This window comes from Poecile atricapillus, chromosome 17 (genome assembly GCF_030490865.1).
Source record: "Poecile atricapillus isolate bPoeAtr1 chromosome 17, bPoeAtr1.hap1, whole genome shotgun sequence".
NCBI classification, from domain to species: domain Eukaryota; kingdom Metazoa; phylum Chordata; class Aves; order Passeriformes; family Paridae; genus Poecile; species Poecile atricapillus.
Window position 1 is genome coordinate 8,542,760 of NC_081265.1, and position 21,063 is coordinate 8,563,822.

Genomic DNA, 21,063 nt, shown 5'->3' on the forward strand with positions numbered 1-21,063 from the left:
GGCAATAGCTACAAAGCCTAGAAAAGACAAATAAAGGCTGAAGAGGGAATCTGAAAAAGAAAGAATATTCTGCAGGGTTGTTTCAGACATGGGAAAACGAGTGAATAATGCCAACAGGGACTTTCTTATATGTGAGTTCAGAGCTCTTTGTTTAACAGCTACCTGGGCAAGAAACAGGAACACATCTATTTTAGCCTCTGTCATTTCAGAATATTAAACATTTTCAGCATCATTTCCAACACTGAGAATAAAATCTTGGTTACTTCAAGCCCTTCTCTGACCAAAGGCCAGCCTGCAGTTCAGGACAGTGTTCCCAGGCTGAAGGGTCTACAAGGATTGTGTAAAGATGGCAAACACACTCCCACACCCCTATTTCTGAGACTTGCTTGACAGAACTACCCCCATATCCTGGTTTACAGAACTCTCTATAGAAGTGAAATAGAACTTTCTTAAAAAAATAAAAAGCACAGGTGTGTTCTTCTGTACCTTCACCAATGTTAGTTCCAAATTCTCCACTCTCTTACTGCTAAAAGAGTTACAAATGTTCAAGTATGCAGCACTTCTCAGATTATGGCAAAAAGGATCAAGATTCCCATCTTGGAAAGCCTGAAGGGCCCTGTCTTTGTTCCTCACTAGAAGGGATTGCCAACCATTAAATACCAGCTCAAATCCACACCAGCTCCTCCAGCCCATCAAAGGTTTTATGTGATACTTTGAAAGTGAGCAGCAGCCACGTTACCCAAAGGAGGAAAATGAGAAAACCTTAATTTTACTCGTCTCTAGAGGAGCTGGCAGCTTCCAAACCCTCCCCCAGAGCTCCTGTGGGAATGCTGACACAGTCCAGCTGAGAAGAGGGATGAGAATGGAGGTTCTACATGGGGACACCAAATGCACTGTCACTGCAGGCAGCCTCACACACACTCCTCAGAACAATCCCACCTTCAAACACCCTTCCCTCCTTGGAGGAGGAGCAGCCAGCCAAGGCTTCTGATCCTAGAGAAACTCCTTTTCCAATTACACTGATTAACGAGGACACAGGAGGGTAACCAGCCTGAGTTACACCTCAGCCAGCCTGGGGAGGCTCAGGTTACTGCTGGGGAACTTAAATGCAGTATTTGGCTACAGAGTCCAGCACAAATTTACACCAGACACAGACTGGACACAACCAGTTCCTCTCCAGCTTCCTCAGCCAAGATAATCACATCAGCACAGAGCTGGGAGGAAGGTGGAAGATGCTGCCAAGTGCATTTTTCACCCCTCAGTATGTGTTTCCTATGCACTAAAAGGAGGCTCATTAGGAAGGAAGAGAAGCCTGCAGTAGAGGTATGAGATAGGACCAGGATTCTGCACAAGGAAAGCAGAGCTGGCAGCATTTTGAAGACTTCAGATTTTGGCTGGCAGGGCTGAAAGGAGAACAAGGGATGTCTGCAGAACCACTGGGCTGGAGGGCCCACAGCAGAACCTTTTCTTTGGTATCACACAGTTTGTTTGCTTCTCCCAGTGACTAAACAATTTAATTTTCCCCTGCAAAGGGAGGTGTGGGTGCCTGCTCCTGCCAGTTGTGCTGGAAGGCAGGACACAGACTGCAGCTGACTGCCTCACCAAGGGATTTCTCTTCTGGGGCTTTGAAATAAATACAAATAGGTGTGAGAGAAAATGAGAGGGTTGCTATTATGGCAGCACCTACAACACCTGAGTGAATGAGTCAGGACTGAAGTTTTCATACAAGCAGGGGTGATGTGCAGAAAAAATAGCAGGGAGAGAAGAATTAGAAAATCACAGAAGGTTGAAAAGGGAAATATCATTATCTACATGAAGAAGAAAAAAGCTGAGGCAAACACCAAGACAACTAATGCAATTCCCATTCTGTGAATAAGGAACAGAATATAAAATGACTTTACAGACACAGATGTGTAAGGGAAAGCAGCTTGCTGGTGGAGAAAATATTCCTGTTTGGATTCTGCTGGAAGTTAGACCAGAAGATTATTATGCCCCCTCTAGCTTTACTCTGTGTGTGTCTGAATAAATAAATATAAACCCAGGAAAGTTACAAAGGAAGATAAGAAAGCTCAGCATGACAACTGGGGTGTGACCCCTGGGAGGCTTCAATAATTCAGATGTTTGTCAAGACTTTCTCAAGATAAAAAGATGGAATGGAAAACAAGTTTTGGTGCTATGCTCCAATCTCCAAGGAAGGGCAGCAAACAAAGGGAGGAGAAAATTGATAAAATCACAAACTGCAAGTTTAGGCCTTTAAATTAATAAATTATATCTAGACACACAGGCACAAATCCACTTCTGAGAATTCAAAATATAACAACTATGACAGGCAAAAAAAATAAAATAAAAAAAAAAAGAAACCCAGACATGTTTTTTACAAAGGGGTTAAGAGGAAACCCTAGACAATGAAAATGCAGTCTGAATCCCAGTAGAAGCCTGTAGAAGCTTTATTTGGAATAGCAAAGAGAACAAAGTAAGCTAAAGTAAGAATTAAAGATAATTACACAGCAACAGTAATCTTGAGGTGTTTTTAAGGAAAAATTAGTCTTAGAGTGGACATAATTGGACAGGATTATCCAAACACTCTAAAGCCAAAGAAATTTAAAGCAACAAGCCAGACCTACTCCAAGTGGTTGGAAGCTTGGGAGCACAACATAGCTGGATGGAGCAAGGCTTGAAATATTATTTATGCTCTGTGGGTAAGAGACTGGAAAAGATGAAAGGCTCAAAAAAAAGACAGTTTCATCTAAAGCCCATCAGCAAAAATCCAGCAGGATTCCAATGGTATCTGAGAGCCAGGATAACAGTGCCAGGAAAAGATTTGCACCATGACACCAGGAATACAGGCTGGCACATGGGAAAAGAGAAAAAGGTATAAAAGAAACTGGGTAAGGAGAGTGCATTTAAAGGCTTCTCCTGAATATGATTGTGTGAGAGCAGCGAGGCCCTGGCACAGGGTGCCCAGAGCAGCTGGGGCTGCCCCTGGACCCCTGCAAGTGCCCAAGGCCAGGCTGGATGGGGCTTGGAGCAGCCTGGGATGGTGGAAGGTGTCCCTGCCCATGGCACTGAATGATCTTCCAGGTCCCTCCCAACCCAAACCATTCTATGACTCTTACAATTTCAACTTCCCAGAACCACTGGGCAGCTCTTGTTTCTAACAGCTTTCAGGTTTTATCCATTATTTTGGTTAAGTGCTCAATACAACATTACACTTTCTTCTTGAACCTCTCCCTAAGGATTAAGAGCTCACAAGAACTTCCTCACATTTACAGATGATGAGACATGTGAGAAGGCTTGGCTCAGAGCCCAGACCTCTCCACAGACATCAGATTTTTAACAGATTTATTTTATCCCAGCAAGAGAGAATCATCTTCCCCTCCCTCTCATTTAGTTCCCCTTAAAAAAAAAAAAAAACAAAAGCAAAATGAAGCTTCCAAAATAACAGAGATGATGGATTTAAATTTGTCTGTCACTCTGGCTTGTTGTTCAATTAAGTCAGCTCTGGGCTTTGGGCAGCAAGTTTATCTCCCCCTCTCATCTTTCTCTGCCTCAGTTTCCCCAGTTCCTGACCCCCAGCTGGAGAACAGCTTTCTGTGGGTCTCCAGATCCAAGCTCCCTGTGTTCCACCTTGCCATTCTAATCCCTCTTTGTGGGAGTGTAATGAAAAATCCCACATAGGTCCCAAAAGCAGAGGAAAGCAAACCCAGGTGACAGCGCCAGGAGCCACACTGGGGGTCCCAAAGGGCACAGAAATCCAGGGAAAACAGCAAATTATGCAACCACAGAACTGCAAAAAAATCCAGGGGATCCTAACAGAACTGAACACAGAATGTTAAATCTTTTAAACACATTGTTTGAGATGGGCAGCACTGCTTAAATTTCTTGGTTTATATTTTTTGCAGATCTTTCTCAGCAATCACAAGGACAATAAATTCTTAGTTTTCCACTGAAACCTTTCTTCTTTTTTTGCTTATATATGTCCTAATTCAGCAGAGGCCTAAAGTTGTTGTGTTTACAAATACTCAAGAAACAGTTCCTGTTCACAAACAAAAACATTCTGAGAACAAAGCTGGGGGAAAGAAATGAAAATAAATGTGCTTGTTAAAGATAAGTGGGATTCTTTCAATTTGAAAAATATTATTCCAAGAGCTACTTAAGACATTACATGTTTTTTTTTTTGTCACTACACAAAATCAATCTTTACATGATGCTGTGAACCATTGTAATTTTACTTTCAGAAGTCAAACTTTTGTAGTTCTGCTATAGCAACTCTTTCCAGATGAAGAAAAAATCAGTTCAAGAGAGATGCTAGAAATAACTAAATACAAGGAAATTATTACATTGCAGAAGTCAGGAATTATACTGCTAGAAGAAGTATTAATGGGAAATAACTTTCCAAATCAATTTTTTTCCAAGTCTGAACAGAAGGAAAAAATTTCCATCTCCTCACCTCAGCCCCAAAAAATGCATTTATAATCTTGACTTGGCAGTAAAAGAATGTAGAAAATAACAGGACACTGCTCACCCCTCCATCAGATCCTCCCAAGGACAGTCCCCTCTCTGCTATTCTGCAGGCAAAACAATAATCTCAGATGAAAACTGAAGTCTGATTGTCCTTTAATGTCCTTATTTACAACATGTAACTCCTCAGAGAGTGGTATTTCATGCATCAGGTACAACTCAACTGATAGCAGCTCCCATTTATTTGAAACTGAACCTTCCAGCCTGTCATGAAAATAAAGTATTTGTGTTGCAGCACATTTCTGAGCTTGCAGCTCCCATCCACAAATCCCAAAAATATCCTACAAAGAGTCCCTTGACAGAGAACTACAGGGTCATCAGCAGCTGGTGATTACCCAGACAGACACAGCTGCAATAAGGTTTACATTGTTTTGTTCTACTTTTAAAGGCCAAATGAAGGCCAAGTGAAAATCCTTTAAAACTTATTTAATTCATTTTCCTTTCTCTCAGTCGAGTGCTCCTCAGAGCCAGGCAGATTCTCTGTGAAAGAACTGCCCTCACTACAGTAAAATTGGAAAATGGCTTTAGTAACAAAAATTTCATGTTTTAATCAGTCTATCCCATCCTGCTCACCCATCCTACACCTCAGATTGGCACAATGTCATTAAAGTCAGTGGTTTTAAAAGCTAAAACTAAAAGAAGAATTACCTACGAATTCTTTCAGCTTCTTCCCTTGTGATTACAGCATCTGTCACACCTCTTCCACACTTCCTAGGAGTGCAACCTGCAATACAAAGAGGAGGAAAATAACCCATTAAAACCACCTCAGCCACCTGAGGGGCAGGTTTTTAAATGAGACTTTGCAAAGAAGTCTCTCTTGAAGTCACTCTTGAAGCACACAGCTTGGATGTAAAAGATTTTAAAAAGTCTCCTAAATTTTATTGCTAAGAAATCTAACATTAAATTTTAAAAGCTCCTGGGAATAACAAGTCAGCAGCAAGAGTTCCAGGTGAAGAATATATGAAAGTTCTTACAAGTCTGGTTGACAACAACCTTCAGGCAAGAAGAAATAAGATCAGTTCTGAGCCACCAGAGACCTTGGGATGTTACATTTGGTACTTGTTTGAGGAAGATCCATTTACAGATGTAAATCCCCAGGAGAGATGGGATGAGTATGTTTTCTGACACCTGCCAACACACTCAGTGCTCCTGAACTGAGTGTTCACTTCAAGAATTATTCATCAGAAGACAAAATTCCTGGAAATAAATCAATCAATTCACCCATGGAGACAAAAGCATCAGTCTGCTCTGATCAACAGCAACTCATAAAACAGTGACCAGGCTGATGGGAGAAGTATTGCCAGAATTTTGTAGGAATTTCCATTTCCTATTTCTGGACACACCCCAGCTAAGCCTCAGGTGGGCTGCAAGGGGAAGCTGATGCTCAGCTAGAGAAGAGCTAGGAAGGAGTAAACTCAAAGGAGAAATTCAATACTCCAGGACAAACCTGGCTATTGAGAGATTCCTTTCTACAAAATTCTGCAAAGATTTCTGATTTCAGATGAGACTTGTTCCTCTTCCAGCCGCAAATATCAGCACAACTCTTACACTTTTGGAAAGGCCAGTGCTGGAGAGTCTGGGCTTGGCAAAACTACAGGATTACCTCAGCCAATTTTTACATGTCTGGGGTCTCTGAAAGAGAACTGGCAAAGAGTACTGGAAGCAGGAGGTGTTCTGAAAGCAACAAGCATAAGCTTTCCCAAAAGGAGAAAAAACTCCAACAATCAGAGAAATGTAGTCAAGCACAAAGCCAGTCAGGTACCAAGAGTACAGCACAAGCACTGGGTGAATGCTAAGGAAAAATCAGAAGAGTTTGGAAATTATTTCAGCAGTTAGAGAAGTGTCCTCTCTGTCTCCAAGATTGTGGCACATGTGAGCAAGGAAGTGTCAAAGGCATACCTGGAAAATCTCAGGAGAAATTCAGATTAGTACTGCAAGTACCTGGTAGCTTCCACAAATTTGTGCCCAGTAGACACAAAACCATCCCTTTATTTGATAAGGCACCATCAGCTTCAGCTATCAGGGAAATCAAGGTAAAGGAGGAACATATTAAAACATGTAAAGCACAAATACTGCCACTGGCCCCTGCTCTCATTCAGCACAAAAACCACAATGTAACACAAAGAACCAAGTGCACAGCTGTGTCTCCTACTTAGTGGTATTTAGTCAAGAACCACTCACTGCTGAGACAGAGAATTCACAGGAGAAAAAAAGCTCTGCTAAGATTTTCCCCTGAGAGACAGGATCATGGAACAGTGTGGTTGGAAGGGACTCTGGAGATCGTCTCATTCCACTCTCTGCCCTGGGCAGGGAACAATCCCTCTCCAAGCCAGAAAAGAGCAGGCAAAGATTTACAGCTGCCATCCCCACAGCAGTCTGAGTTGGACCTTTCCAGGCTTCTCTGCTTTCCACATCCCCTGGCCTTGTCCCTGGAAAAGCACCTTAACTCTGTCTCCTGGGCAGTGACCATGGATGCTTTGTGCACTGACACAGAATGTCAACACACAGCAGAAATAAGATTCCACCACACTCAGTGGCCACAGGCGGTTTAAGTAGTTAACCGTGTCTCAGGAGAGCAGAAACAGCCAAGATCTGCCCACAGAAATGGGGCATTTAGAATGCAGATTTAGAATGCAGGTGAGGCTGTGCTCACATAACACCCTACCTTCTGCAAATATAGCAAGCTAACTGCCTGGCCTCTGAAAAATAGCAAATTTTATTTGGTAGGAAGCATGTTTACAGGGAGGCAGTGCTATGGAAATTAATCCTGCTCTGACACCAGCTACCAAATCACTTGAAACAAACTGGAAGCTCAACTGCACCAAGTTCAGCTGGAAGCAGGGACAGATGAATAAATAAAAGCTCCTTTTAGCTGTGGAAACTTCACAGCTGAGCATCAGACACTGAGTGGTGACAGGAACGTGCCTCCTCCTGACACCGAGCCCGCAGCTGTGGGTGCCAAACCAGGCTAAAGACTGAGAATGAAGAGCTACTGAGTGACACAAACCTATTTCCCAAGTGCCTAAAGCTGCTGAGCTGATCCATAATCCACATTTTCTGCCTCACTGGGATGTGGGGAACTGGACACACACAAAATTCCTCCACAGCTCATCACCACCCTCGAGTGGGGAAAAGCCATCACAACTCTGCTTTAATTAACCAATTAACAAAGCAATCACAGAACTTCAGCAGCAGCACCAAGCAAACATCTAATCAGAAAGGCAGTCAATCACCCCCATACAAAACCAAGAGGTGAGGCCTCATCCTGCAGTCAGCGCTTGCTGCTGCTCCCCAGGACACCCTCAAAAATAAAGAACACATTCATTCCTGCTCCTGGAGAGATGTGCTTCCAGTTCCTGCCTTCCTTGAAGTTCCAACCTTCCTTACAGTAAAAAGAACAGAATGAAAAAGAAGGACTAGAAATAAAACAGTGAAAAGGATAATTGGATGGATGACCCAGACCACAATTCCACAGCTCAAAGAAATTGCTCTTGCAAACCAGGGCAGGGAAAAGTAAGGTTTTGTTGGTTTGGGAGGAGTTTTTTTTTTTGGTAAACAAACACTGTAGTAGCAGAATCCAGAGACTTTTAGTCCCAGTTCAATCATAACCAAATCACCAGCTGCAGTTTTCTCTGGCCTTGCACTATGCAAATATAACCAGCAGCAGTTTCCCCTTATAGTAACTATGAAAAGCTAAAACGTGTTCTTCATGTGTTCTGTCAAAAAAAATAAAAATTACCTTACCAAGACAGCATTTCTATTGTTAGCTTCCTGACATCAGTTTTCTTGGCCTAAATAACATTTGGGATGAATCCTCAAAAAAAGAGATGCTACACTGAAGAAAAACTATGTGACCCCAGCCTCCACATAAACTTCTCTTTTATGTCACAAGTCTTCTTGACCAACAGCACCAGGACCAGCCACCTGAAGAACACAGGAGGCTGCAATTTGTCAAACACTTTCTATCAGAAGTGGCACAGAAGAAAGTTAAAAATTGCAGAATCACAGAAGAGCCCAGGTGGGAAAGGACCTCCAAAGATCATCTGGTTCTGCTTTTTGTGGTGCAGAGAGCCTGGATAAGATTATCTAGCACAGTACTCAGTCACAGCCTGGAAACCCTCAGTCACAGGGTCTGCACAGCATCCCTGGGGAGGCTGTGCCAGTGACTGAGTGTTCTCTCTGTAAACTTTTTTTTCTATCAAGATGAAACCTTGCCCAATGCAACCTGCAACCACTGTGCCTTGTCTTCTCCGTGCAGCTCCTTGCAAAGGCAGAACTTCTGTCCTCTGCAGCACCCCTTTAACCACTGGAATATTGGGATGTGTTGTCCCTGAGCCTTCTCCAGGAAAAGGAGACTTAGCTCCCTGAGGTTTTCCTTATAGGACAGGTTCTCCAGCCCTTTGATGACCTTTGTTCTTCCTCAGGTCACAGCAGCTTCTTCCAGCCTCCAGCTTTGTGTCAGCGTTTTCTCAGCCACATTACAAAGCAGAGATACAACCACCAATTTGCCTAAAAACTGCCTTGGAATTTTTTTGGTTTTTTATCAGATTCAACAGCTTATCAGTCAGCACACAGCCAGACATACAGGAAAAAACCAAGAGCAGAGCTGCTCTCTGGCAGCTGTACCAACTAAAAGTGTTCATCACAACACACTGCAAATCTGAAAGAGAACATCAGCACTGCTCATCCATGGAAGCTGCAAGTCAGACCCTCACTGCTCTTTGTCAGAGAAGATTAAAATCTTCCATGTCTCTTGAAGAACCGACCTCAACACTTGAAAGAAGTAAGTGCCAGGGGGAACAGGTACCAATTTGACAAAAAACTGGCTCAGCTGAAAGACACAAAGACAGAAAAGCGCTTTGTAGGCACCCCCCAAAGCTACTGGCAGACACACATCTCAGTACAAGAGTGACAAAAGCTGCCACTTGTGCAGTCACCACATGCTGGTGGCACAATGTCCTGAATCAGTTCCTCTCCATATAATATATAGTACCTGTATGGTACTGACCAGCAGAAAAAAACGCTCACAAACCTACTATGGGAACCAACAGAGTATGAAAAGAAACTAGAAATTGACTTAGCAAAAGGTTTATTTCATAGAGCCCTTGCAAAGCAGTTTCAGAAGGGAAAAACCTTTCAGAATCAACTTCTGGGCTGGCCCGAGGGGCACAAACCCTTGGGGCTTTAGGCAAGAGACAGTGCCCAGGAGTTTGCTGGAAACACGGGAGTTTTTCAGCCCCAGCTTGGTGCCCAGGCAGCGGCCAGGCACCACCATCCACCCCGGGCAGCCCAGTCCTGGTACCTGCAAAGCGTTTGTGGCTGTCGTAGTCCTCCGAGCAGGGGATCTCGATGAACTTGTCCCGCAGGTTGTCGCTGCGATGTGCCAGCACCTCGGTGACCCCATCTGCAGGGATCCCACCCTCGGGAATCCCATCCTGGCTGCGGAGGAGGCTCCAGACCACGAGGCCGCCGCCGGCCGCGGCGGAGAGGAGGAGGAGGAGGATCGCTGCCTTCAGCCACCTTCCCCGAGGATCCTGCTGGGATTTGCCCTTCCTGGCGCTGCGGAGGGAGCACAGAACGGGCGCCGTGAGCGACGGCGGGTGCGAGCGGGGAGGGACAGCGCTGGCCCCCCACACCGGGGAGCCCCGGGCCTGAACACACGCGTTACAAACACAGCGCTGCCCTCCCGCTACCGGGCCCGGCGCTGCGCGACCGGCCTTGGGCACCGCCGCCCCCGGGACAGCGGGCAGGAGGTGACGGCCAGGGCTCCGCGCTGGTACCTGCTGTGCCGGCGGTCCCCGCGGCCCGGCCCCGGCCCGGTGCTGTCGAGGCCGCGGGGCAGCGCCCGCCGCTGCGGAGCCATCGCGCCTCCTCCGCCTCGAGCGATACGCTCGGCGCGCCTCTCCCTGGCCTGCCGGCGTGCCTGTTTGAGGAACGCGCTCGGCCGCCGAGAGGGAGTGGAAGGATCCAGCGCAGAGCCGGGAGTGGCGGAGGGGCGGCACCGGGACAGCGGGACAGCGGGACAGCGGGACAACGGAACAGCAGGGAGCGGGCGGGCAGCGCTGGGACAGCAGGGCAGGGACAGCAGGGCGAGCCGGCCAGGGTGTGCCAGGACACCCGGCGGCAGGCCAAAGCAATCGAGGTTAGAGTATGCGGCGGCGGCTGGTGCACCTGGACCTGAAGGGCGCCGCGCCGCGCGCGCAGTACCTGGAGCAGGTGAGGGGTGAACATGGGACGGGTGAGGGGGGAACATGGGGCGGGTGAGGGGGGAACATGGGGCGGGTGAGGGGTGAACATGGGACGGGTGAGGGGGGAACATGGGGCGGGTGAGGGGGGAACATGGGACGGGTGAGGGGGGAACATGGGGCGGGTGAGGGGTGAACATGGGACGGGTGAGGGGGGAACATGGGGCGGGTGAGGGGTGAACCTGGGGCGGGTGAGGGGTGAACATGGGGCGGGTGAGGGGTGAACATGGGGCGGGTGAGGGGTGAACATGGGACGGGTGAGGGGTGAACATGGGGCGGGTGAGGGATGGGCCTGGGGCAGGTGAGGGATGGGCCTGGGGCAGGTGAGGGATGGGCCTGGGGCAGGTGAGGGGTGTGACAGGGGCGGGTAAGGGATGGGCCTGGGGCTCGTGAGGGGCGAACCTGAGGGAGGTGAAGGATGTATCTGGCACAAGTGAGGGATGTACAGGGCTCTGGTGAGGGGTGTACCTGGTATGGGTGAAGGATGTCCCTGGTGCAGGTGAAGGATTCATTTGGCTCAGGTGAGGGATATACCTGAGGCAGGTGACGGATGTGCCTGGTGCAGGTGACAGGGGCACTGGTCACAGCCCAGCTGCATCCCCAGTGTCCCCTGCTCCCTCCCGCAGGTGCTGCCGCTGCTCCGCACCCTTGGTGCCACCGGGCTGCTGCTGGAGTATGAGGACACCTTCCCGTACACGGGGTCGCTGGAGCTGCTGCAGGCCCCCCACGCCTACAGGTAGCACCGTGTACCCCTCAGGCAGCTCTGGGGACCCGCAGGTGCCCCGGGGCCGTGCCCAGCGGGCATTGATGTGTCGCTGTCCCGCAGCCCCGTGGAGCTCCGGGCGCTGCTGAGCCGGGCGCGGGAGCAGGGCCTGGACGTGGTGCCGCTGGTGCAGAGCTTCGGGCACATGGAGGTGAGCTGGGTGTGCTGGGCTGGGAGAGAGCGGGTGTGCTGAGCCAGCAGTGCCCGGGGGCATCTCGGGGTGCAGTAGGAAGAGCATTGCCAGCAGGGGGGGGAGCGATCCTGCCCCTCTGCTCAGCCCTGGTGACGTCTGGAGCACTGTGTCCAGTTCTGGCCAGAAACTGATGGCCAGGAAGTTCCACCTGGACATGAGGAAGAACTTATTTCCTGTGCAGTGACCAAGCCCTGAACAGGTTGTCCAGAGAGGGTGTGGAGTCTCTCTCACTGTGGATATTCCAGAGCCCTGTGGCCACAGCCCTGTGGCCTGTGCTGTGGGTTGGCCCTGCTGGAGTAGGGAGGTGGAACCAGATAAGCCACTGTGCTCCCCTCCAGCCTGACCCATTCTGGGATTCTCTGCTGGAAATTTCCAATCCAAGTTCTTGTGCTCTGGTTATCCAGCTCTGACAGCTGCAGGATTTGACATCAGGGTCACACTGCAGTGACTTCCCCATTTCCTTTACCCACCCTGTGAGGTGCTTCGTGGTCAGAGCACCACGTGCTCTTCCCAGCACTGGGGAGCAGCAGCTGTGCCCCCAGCCTGTCCCTGGGGCTCAGACAAGCCAAGCCTCAGGTTTAGCAGGACACCTGCCCTCAGAGCCTTGGGGACAGGAGGACGCTGCTGTCCCCTGGTGCTGCAGCTGCCCCCGAGCTCCGCTTTCCCTTGCAGTTTGTGCTGAAGCACAGGGAGTTTGCCCATCTGCGGGAGGTGGAGGCGCTGCCCAACGCCCTGAACCCGCACAAGGAGGAGTCACTGGCACTGGTCAAAGCCATGATTGACCAGGTCATGGCCCTGCACGAGGACTTACAGTGGTTCCACATCGGATGTGATGAGGTGGGACTTCTCTTGAGCTGGGAATGTTCTTTTGAGGAATGGTAGCAAGGGCTGAGGCTTCTGCATTTCACTGGTGCCCAGGCCATGTTTGGGTGGGATTTTGGGGACAGAAAACGCCACTTGAGCCAGTGTCGAAAAGTCTTTTTGACAAGAAATTATTCCAGTAACACAGGTTGTCATTTCCATAGATACAAGTGTAATATCAAAGTATTGAAAGCAGCTTCTTAAAGCAAACAGTTGGGTTTAAGTCAAGTGAGTATTTGAAGTGAGATATCAATTAGAGCTGTTCTTTAAGAATCCTGTAAGTTTGTTATAAGATGCTGGCTGATTGTTCTGGTCAAATTACTCAGAGTAAACCCTTCTGTGGTTGGAAGTGTTGGGTTTCTTACCTTAGTAGTTTGTCCCCTTGAGAAAGGGAAAGCTCAAGCTTCTCTTTCTCATAGTTTCTTAAAACTATCCTGATGGCACACAGATCCCTGGAATTCCTTATGACCACTTAACTGTACTGATATTAGTTTAGCATTTTATATCCTGTTGTGTTGAAACTGATGGGAAGGTTAGACAGGGAGCTGTAGGCTTTTATAAAGCAAAATACTATTTATGTAGAATAAATAAAACCTGCTCTAAACCAGCAAATTTTAATTCACTCTGAATGGGACCAAGAATGCTGGGCCACCCTTGGACATTGCCCCAGGCTGCTTCTAGACTCACATTTGGATGATCTTCTTAAGATAGGAACCTTATTTTATCTACCTCAGGTCCTGATGGGTTGCTGCCTTTGAAGGGAATAAATGTGTTGAGAGCTACTCCCAAGGACAAACATTCCAAAGGCAGATATAGCATATAGATATTTTCATTTCTGTAGGAAAATTCCCTCAAGTGATACACATAAACATGGCCACAGTCTCCTGCAGACTGATAGAAATGCTTGCAATGTCTTCAGCACTGAGGGGTGCTTTTGAATGTGTCCACTTAATGGGTCACATCTGGACAAAGGTTTTGAATATTGTCTACCTCACTTTCTCTATTTCTATCCAAGAAGTCAGGATGATTTGCTTGGTGTTTCAGGTCTACTACCTTGGCGAAGGAGAGGAGTCACAGCAGTGGCTGCAGCAGGAAGGCAACACTCCAGAGAAGCTGTATTTATCCCACATAAAAGCAGTTGCCACTTGTTTGGCCTCTTCTTACCCCATGGTGACACCCATCGTGTGGGATGACATGCTCAGGGGCATGAGTGAGGCAGCACTGGCAGGTGTGTGACCAGCCATGGGGTGAGGCAGGTTTACACAGGCACATAAAACAGATTGGTTGGCAGCTGAATGTAATGAAAACAACAAAAACCTGGCAAGAATGGAGGTGTGGACTGTTTGACTAGAGAATAGAAGTACTCAGTCCTTGGCTGTCACAGAGTCCCTGTGTAGTGTGGGTCAGTCTGAACACTTTAGTTTTCCATCACAAAACGCTCACCCTGCAGTGGCTGCCATCATTTCTATTTTCCTTATACATTAAAACAACAACCTATTAACATCTGTGGTCCAAGTCTAAATCTCTGTGCCTCTCACCACGTTCTAATGTTTGTTGCTGCACTTTGCAGTGCCTGATCCCAAGTGGTGCAAACTCACACAGAGAAGCTGCAGCCCTGTGAGCATCTTTGTGATCAGGGTGCACATGGTGAGGATTTTGATACTGAATTGTGGGCTAGCTCCAAGACCTTGACATCATGAGACTTATTTTTGGAAAAATATCAAACCACTGCTAAAATTTGAGTAGTCTGAGCACAGATGGAGTTTCAGCATTTTCAGAGCCACCTTACATGGCTACTGTAAACAGATTTAGATGGCACCAGGAAAAGCTGTGCAGCTCATCCAGCAGTGACTGAGATATTCAAGGCTTTGGTAGTGGGAAATCATCCCCAAAAATGCAGGTGGGACCCATGGAGTTTCCACAAGTACAGTGCAGCATCTAGTGCTCTCTACTGCCACAATAACAGGATAAATAAATTAAAACGTGATGGAGTTAAATATACTGAATTTCTGCACAATTTACGGCAGTTTATCAGTCAGTCTTGCAGGTTTAAAACTAGATGAGGAGTTGATTATAAAAGGAGTTAAAGCTAAATTTGTATCTTTACTTGTACTTGAAAAGCTACCTTTTGTGCAAACACAGCCCAGGCTGTGTTTCACTGTGTAAGTGAAAAGGTGAATGTTACTTTAGAATTTAGTTAAATTATGTGTGTAGAGCTTGCAGCTCTGCCAGTGGAATCCAGCTGGTACACAGAGAGATGCAAGGAGCTAAGAATGAGGTGGGCTTGGGGCAAATGGGATCTCTGATAAATTGTCACTGTTCCTCCATTTAATGGTTTCACGATGGTGGCCCTGCGCATGTGCCAAGTCCTGGCCAGGCTGAAAATGCCATGGGGCACTCCAGCTGTAAGTGACAAGTCATAGCTGTAGTCACATGCTACTGCAGCAGTAACCTGTACTGAGTTCTCATTTAACCAGCTGTTTTCCATGATTTTGAAGAGCTCTGTTCCTTTCAGAGTCCGGGGTCCCACAGCTGGTGCAGCCAATGATCTGGGACTATGCAGCAGACATCGATGTGGAGGGCAAAGGTTTGTACTTCTCAGCTGAGCTGTGTGGAAGCAAAATAGCTAAAGCAAATCATTAAAACCTGCCTTAGCAGGACACCAAAACATTTTGGTTTTGTTGAATTGTTCTTTATTGCTTTAATAGCATAAGGACAGCCCTTGTTTGATTTTACATCATAGTTGCTATTACTTGTTTTCTTTTTCTATTTATGTTTTCTCTATGAATGACTTGCATTGTAGGCTGCTTAATTATTTTCAACAGAGCTATGGAATCACTTATGGGAGATTCAGAGGTTATTTACAAGCACTGGTACATTAATTCTCCTTGCACTATCTCCAGTAGGAGCACATAACTTTGTATTGAACAGCTCTAAAAAGAAGCTTCAGGGCTTCATACATCTATAGAATTCAGAGGGAAGCTCCTAGAGGCTCCAGTCAGGCATCTAGCATTCATGCAAATATTTCTCTGCTGCAAGAGGAATCAGCTGTCAGATCTTGTTCGTGCTTGTTACAATCTCACAGCTCTTAGCATGGTATCAATACAAGGGAGTGGAATACAGTAACTGGCTCATGAAAATAGGAGAACAGCCACTCAAAAGGCTGCTCAGAGAGGGTGTCAAATCCCCCATCCTTGCTGATGGTCCAGGCCTGACAGGAACTGGCTGAGCAGCCTGTTGGATCTGGAGCTGTGTTCCCCCTCACTGAAGCACTGCAGTCGAGGCTGTGCGTGTCCCTTTGTGTCTCACTGCAGTGCAGCTCATAGAGAAGTACCGCAGGTGTGGCTTCTCCAAGGTGTGGTTTGCAAGTGCCTTCAAGGGAGCCACGGGAGTGAATCAGTCTCTAACACTGATTGGGCACCACCTCAGGAACCAGCTGGAGTGGCTGCATGTGGCCAGGAGGAGCCCGGCTGATGTCCTCGAAGGTATCGCACTGACCGGCTGGCAGAGGTGAGGAACAGCTTTTTGTGTGGTTCCAGAGGTCACAGAGAAGCAAATTTCCACCCAAAATCCCCCTAAGAGGTACAGGGAAGCTGGGGGTTTAGAAGGGAGCTTTGCAACCCTGCAATTCTTCCTGTCTGTCACTGCTGGGCCTCACCCCCAGACGATGAAGGGTGGATTTCAGAGCTGGAGTTAGCTGTACAGCACTAAGCAGCAGGAACAGTGGCTTTGGGGACACCACCACCAGCAGCTCAGGTTGGAAGGCTTGAATGGATTTTGTGCCACCTTAAAACTGCTCATAGACACTGTAGTTCATGTGTGGTGTGCCTATCTGAATGTCTGATGGGAACTCAAAACCAATGAAATCCCATAGGAGATGAGAATTTGTTAATGTAATGAAGGAATGAAATATTTTTATGCAGTCAGGAGATCTTAGGGTATACCTGAGAGCTGATATCCAATTTCTGACCCTAATTTGCCTTGAGAAGAGACTGATTTTTATCTGTTCTTACTAGTAAAACAGGAATGCTTCTCATTTTAATACTTCTTCTCTGAGACAAACTGAAGTTTCTAAAGCTCTTTGATTTTTAGTGATTGAAATACCAAAAGTTCCCATTTATTTAGTATTCTCTAACAGTAAAATGTGCAATTAATGATTTTTTTTTTTACATAGGTATGATCACTTCTCTGTTTTGTGTGAGCTTCTCCCTGTGGCAATTCCATCACTGGCTGTGTGTCTGCAGGCACTAAAGAATGGTACAATGACAACTTCATTCTCTCTCAGATAGTGCCTAGCACAGGAGTGACCTTGCCCTAAGATTAGCATGGGCTTGTTATATTTTGAGGTGGTTTGCTGAATTGATCATGGCCTGAATTATGACCAATAAATTACAATTTGCAGTATGAGAGCAGAGAAGCCTCTTGGCCTAAGTATTTAAAATAGCCATTGTATCCTCTTCATTTATTGTGATCTAATGCACAGGTGGTCAAAAACATCATGCTTATATTAAAAAATAAATTTAAGTTGCAGAATTGCTTTTCAAACTGATTTGAAACAATAGTGGTATATGAATGAGACAAATTTAGTTTAGATTTAGAATGTGCTCATGTGTAAAAGTTTTTTTAACTAATTGTTTATCTTAGAATGGATCTAGGGAGGATACTGTCTGGTAAAATACCTCCTGTAGTTTCTGCTTTCTTTACAGGGCAGTTGCCAACAGATTTTTTCTTATTTCCTTATTTTCAAAGTAAACCCCCACAACCCACTGCTTTTAATTAAGGCCCTAGAAATATTCAGCACCCTGAACAGAAAGCTCAGAGCTAGGAAGTGCTCACCTTGCACAAGACAGCTGTGTGAAAGACAATGAGCTCCTCCTTCCACCCACAAGTGTTTTTTTCCTTATTTCCGTTTTATCTTTTAAAAAATTCTTCACCAAAAGAGAACTATTAAGCCAAGGCAGAATACTCCAGAAAACCCCTCCTGTATGAAGATTTTGGGTCCTTAGGCTACTTTACTCATTTCCACTGTCTTCTGCCAGGTGGCTATTCTGAACAGGTTAAAGAAAATGTGGAAAACCTCCTGGGAATGTCTAACCTGGAAATTGATACTTACATGAGGTAAAATTCCAGCTGCAGAATTCAGGTGCTTCTCCTTGTGTGGTAAGTTCAGAAACTAACAGATCCTCTTTGGACAGCACATGTGTGGGGACCTTTCCTGGGAACACTATCTTCACACTTGTGACAGAAGTTAGTTTCTACCTCAAGTCATCAGTGGATGAACTTCTTGAAAGGAACAGGTAATGAGGTTTCTGTTCATTCTCTGCCTGGCTGTAGGAGTGTTGGAGCTGCATCATCTCAAAGTGGGGCACAACTCCAAAAAAGTGATTTAAATATCAAGCTCTGCATTTCAGGTGTCACTGACACCTCAGCAGAACATAATATTTAGATCAAAATTTAAAATATTTTAGCAAAGTTCCTAAATACTGTATGCTGCCTTATTTGAAGCATCTAGTTCTCAATTACCTTTTACTGCTATTTAAAGTTAAAATTAAAATTTTGAATGGTTCAGTTACAAAGGAAAGGAGCTTGAAATGAAACTTACTCTGCAGCAGATGATCGGGTGATCATCTGCCAGGAACACTTTCACAAGCTAATTCCAAAGATCTAGAGACTGAAATAAACTTATTCCTCAAGCATCATCATCTCTGTGCAGGAGTTCAGCTAAAGCCTTCCCCACCTCCCTGGCAGTGACAAACAGATGTTGCTGCTGTTTCATCCCAGCTCTCACCAACATGCATTTGCAGGTATGTCACAGGCTGGTTCAGCCCCTACCACAGGAGAAGGAAGATTATTCATCCCATCATAATGCACCACTTCCAGCCAGATGCAGTCAGGTAACACCACTTGTTTTCCATTACAGGGGAAATAAAATCTGATATATTTTGGGCACTCAGGTACAGTGAGTTGTGAGCCCTTACCTCATTCTATAATTATCTCAGAAACAGTGGGATTCAGACAAAGTATCCATAATATGTTTTTATCCATGTTTGGGTTGGAACTAGATGATCTTCAAAGTTCCCTTCCAACCCAAACCATTCTACAATTCTAATTTTTTCTTTGCCTTCTGTTGAATGAATTCTTTGAGAACAAGTACAAAACTGGTCTCCAAAAGCCTGTCCCTTGTTACTCCTGTACAGCCCTGCTGCACCTGAAGCAGTGGTTGGCCTTGGTCTAGGAGCTCACTGTGGGCCAGACTCCAGGCAGGGCTTGGAATAAAGCCAGGCCCTTCCCCTGCTCCCTGTCACCATGGGCTTTTCAGAATTTGTCCTAGACATTTTGCCAATTCATGCTAAAAAGTTAATTTATACTTCTTTTTTTATTTTTTTTTTTCCGCTATGATAAGGTGAATATCCAACCTCATCTACTCTTTCTGATAAAACCCAGAATTCCCAACAAGTCTCACAGTGAGTTTCAGTTACACTTAAAATGTGTAGAGTGGTTTATTGAACTCACATTTTGGTACTTTAAAAGTCTTTGCATGAGGAAAGTGCCAAGATTAATGGAACTTTAACAGAAACAGCATCAAGCTTTTGCTATCTGAACAAAATCAAGTCCTTTGGGCTCTTGTAACAGCTTCTTTTCCTGTAAAGTGCTTTTAAGGACAGTACTCCCTTGCAAAAGCCAGTAAGCCAACCCTCCCCTGAGGCAGAGCTGACCTGCAAATGTCATTGTTTCTTCCTTCTCTTTCCTGCTCAGTCTCCTCTCCAAGTGGAACGCTGTGGTGCAGGACCTCACTGTAGCCATGGAGCAAGTTTTCCACAGCTGTGCTATAGAGGAATGGATGGAGGAGAATGTCCACCCCACCCTGCAGAAGCTGCAGCAAGTGGTGGATGATTTAGATGAAGCAATAAAAGCACAAAATTAGGGGCGTTTCAATTAGTCTGACTCATTCCCTGGGAAAACATGGCTAGTGAAAATCAGCAACTAGTCCTTCAGCTGGAGTTTGTCATCTTGAACTGTGGTTAAACAAAAGTGACCTGAAGGCATGAAGGAATTTATCAGCATAAAACACTTCAGCTCAATTTTCCTGTCTTAACACATGCTGAGCCTTAATTCACCTGCCTGTAAGTCAGGTTTGCTCCTCTTGCACAACAGAATGCAGGAGTGAGTCACAGCTCACTCTCCTCCAAGGCAGGAGAAAAAAACAGTTTCTTCCAAATTCAAGATTTGTAGCAACAGACTCTTACATATCAATGACCTGGCAAAGTTCTACCCTAATATTTAGGATACTTGAAAAACGTTTGGGTCATTATGTTCTGTACCTTAACTCCTTCACCTGTCAGCTGTGCTCTGAGTTGTGTCCTACCATTCCAGCACGGGCAAGAGGGAGCTCCTGAGGCAGGAGGGAAAAGTGCTTTAATACACTGGGCTGCTTCACTGCCTGCCAGAGCCCCACCGAGGCTCAGCATACTCTCATGCCCACAGAAAAGCACCACCCCACTCACTGAGGCATCTGTTTAGCTGTTAAAACCTGAAACTGCAACCTGCACTTGCCAGGTTTGTCCCATTTGAGCCATGACTAAAGCTACTAAATACAAGGAAAAAATACTGGTTTATTCTGGTTTTATGTCAAACTTGTCATAATATATAGAAATATATTTTGGGGACTTTAGTGGAGAATTGAGATACTCACCAAAATGGAAATAATTCAGAAGTATGGTAGTTATAGTTAAGTATGTTATTCCACTGTGAATATTCAAAATATTTATTTTTGTGCTTCATTCATTCCTTTCTTTAAATGTTCATGGAAGCACTGGTATTGAAATCTTCTTGGAACAAATATTGATATACAGAAAGTAAAACTACATCATAAGACAAGCTTCAAGTGACTCAATGAGAGCCTCAGTAACTGGGCCACATGCAGATCTGTATCTAAAAAGAACAAATTACTATGTATACCTGTCACATAGCTTGAGCTAAACAAGATCTTAATTTATTTTACTTGAATAAAACCTTTGATACTCAAAATGTTTGTTGAAGGATGCTTTTTTTGTGTGTAGCATGTTTGTTTGGTTTAAAGGAGGGAAAATGGAAATCACACCAACAGAGAGTTGGATCTATCAGCTTATATGGAATTAAAAGCTGGACTGCTGCAAGTGTCAGGAGGGTCACTTCAAAGCAGGTATTTGGGCTTCTTCTGTTCTGTCCTTCCCCTCATTAACTCCTTCAGTAGATCAGTTCCCAGTAATAATTCAGACAGCCATGAATCTTTTGATAATTTTAATTAAAAACAATACAAAATACTACAGCGATGCAAAACAAGTTATCAAAGTTGTTTTTATCAATGAATGCTTTTTAAAAAAAGACAATACAAGGCATTGCTGAAATTCTAATTGCAATTTTAAAGTAAAAAAAAAAAAAAGGCAATTTCTAAATATTTTCCAGAAGTATTTTTGCCTCCCAGCCATCTACAACACTGT

The 21,063-nt window shown here is 45.5% G+C and overlaps 2 protein-coding genes across 3 annotated transcripts in view; one reads left to right on the forward strand and one right to left on the reverse strand.

Annotated features, from left to right (window-relative positions):
- The window catches only part of OGFOD3 (2-oxoglutarate and iron dependent oxygenase domain containing 3), a 34,438-nt gene extending 24,003 nt beyond the window's left edge, over positions 1–10,435 (reverse strand). The window contains exons 1-4 of the mRNA XM_058852095.1: positions 10,302–10,435; positions 9,824–10,080; positions 5,170–5,245; positions 4,526–4,568 (exon numbers count right to left, since the gene is read on the reverse strand). Coding sequence (XP_058708078.1) covers positions 4,526–4,568; positions 5,170–5,245; positions 9,824–10,080; positions 10,302–10,384 — 459 coding nt within the window. The 5' untranslated portion in view covers positions 10,385–10,435. The remainder of the gene's footprint in view (positions 1–4,525; positions 4,569–5,169; positions 5,246–9,823; positions 10,081–10,301) is intronic.
- A 168-nt stretch (positions 10,436–10,603) lies between these two features.
- Positions 10,604–20,602, forward strand: HEXD (hexosaminidase D). 2 transcript variants are annotated; one of them, XM_058852090.1, is made up of 12 exons: positions 10,604–10,737; positions 11,393–11,502; positions 11,593–11,680; positions 12,395–12,559; positions 13,628–13,811; positions 15,099–15,170; positions 15,898–16,093; positions 16,758–16,840; positions 17,623–17,701; positions 17,779–17,880; positions 18,388–18,477; positions 19,340–20,602. In XM_058852090.1, exons 1-12 carry the CDS (start codon positions 10,672–10,674, stop codon positions 19,506–19,508), a joined length of 1,404 nt encoding a protein of 467 aa, XP_058708073.1. In that variant the 5' UTR covers positions 10,604–10,671; the 3' UTR covers positions 19,509–20,602. The 2 variants fall into 2 exon arrangements, with proteins under 2 accessions (XP_058708073.1, XP_058708074.1); XM_058852091.1 differs by lacking the exon at positions 12,395–12,559.
- The last annotated feature ends 461 nt before the right edge of the window (positions 20,603–21,063 follow it).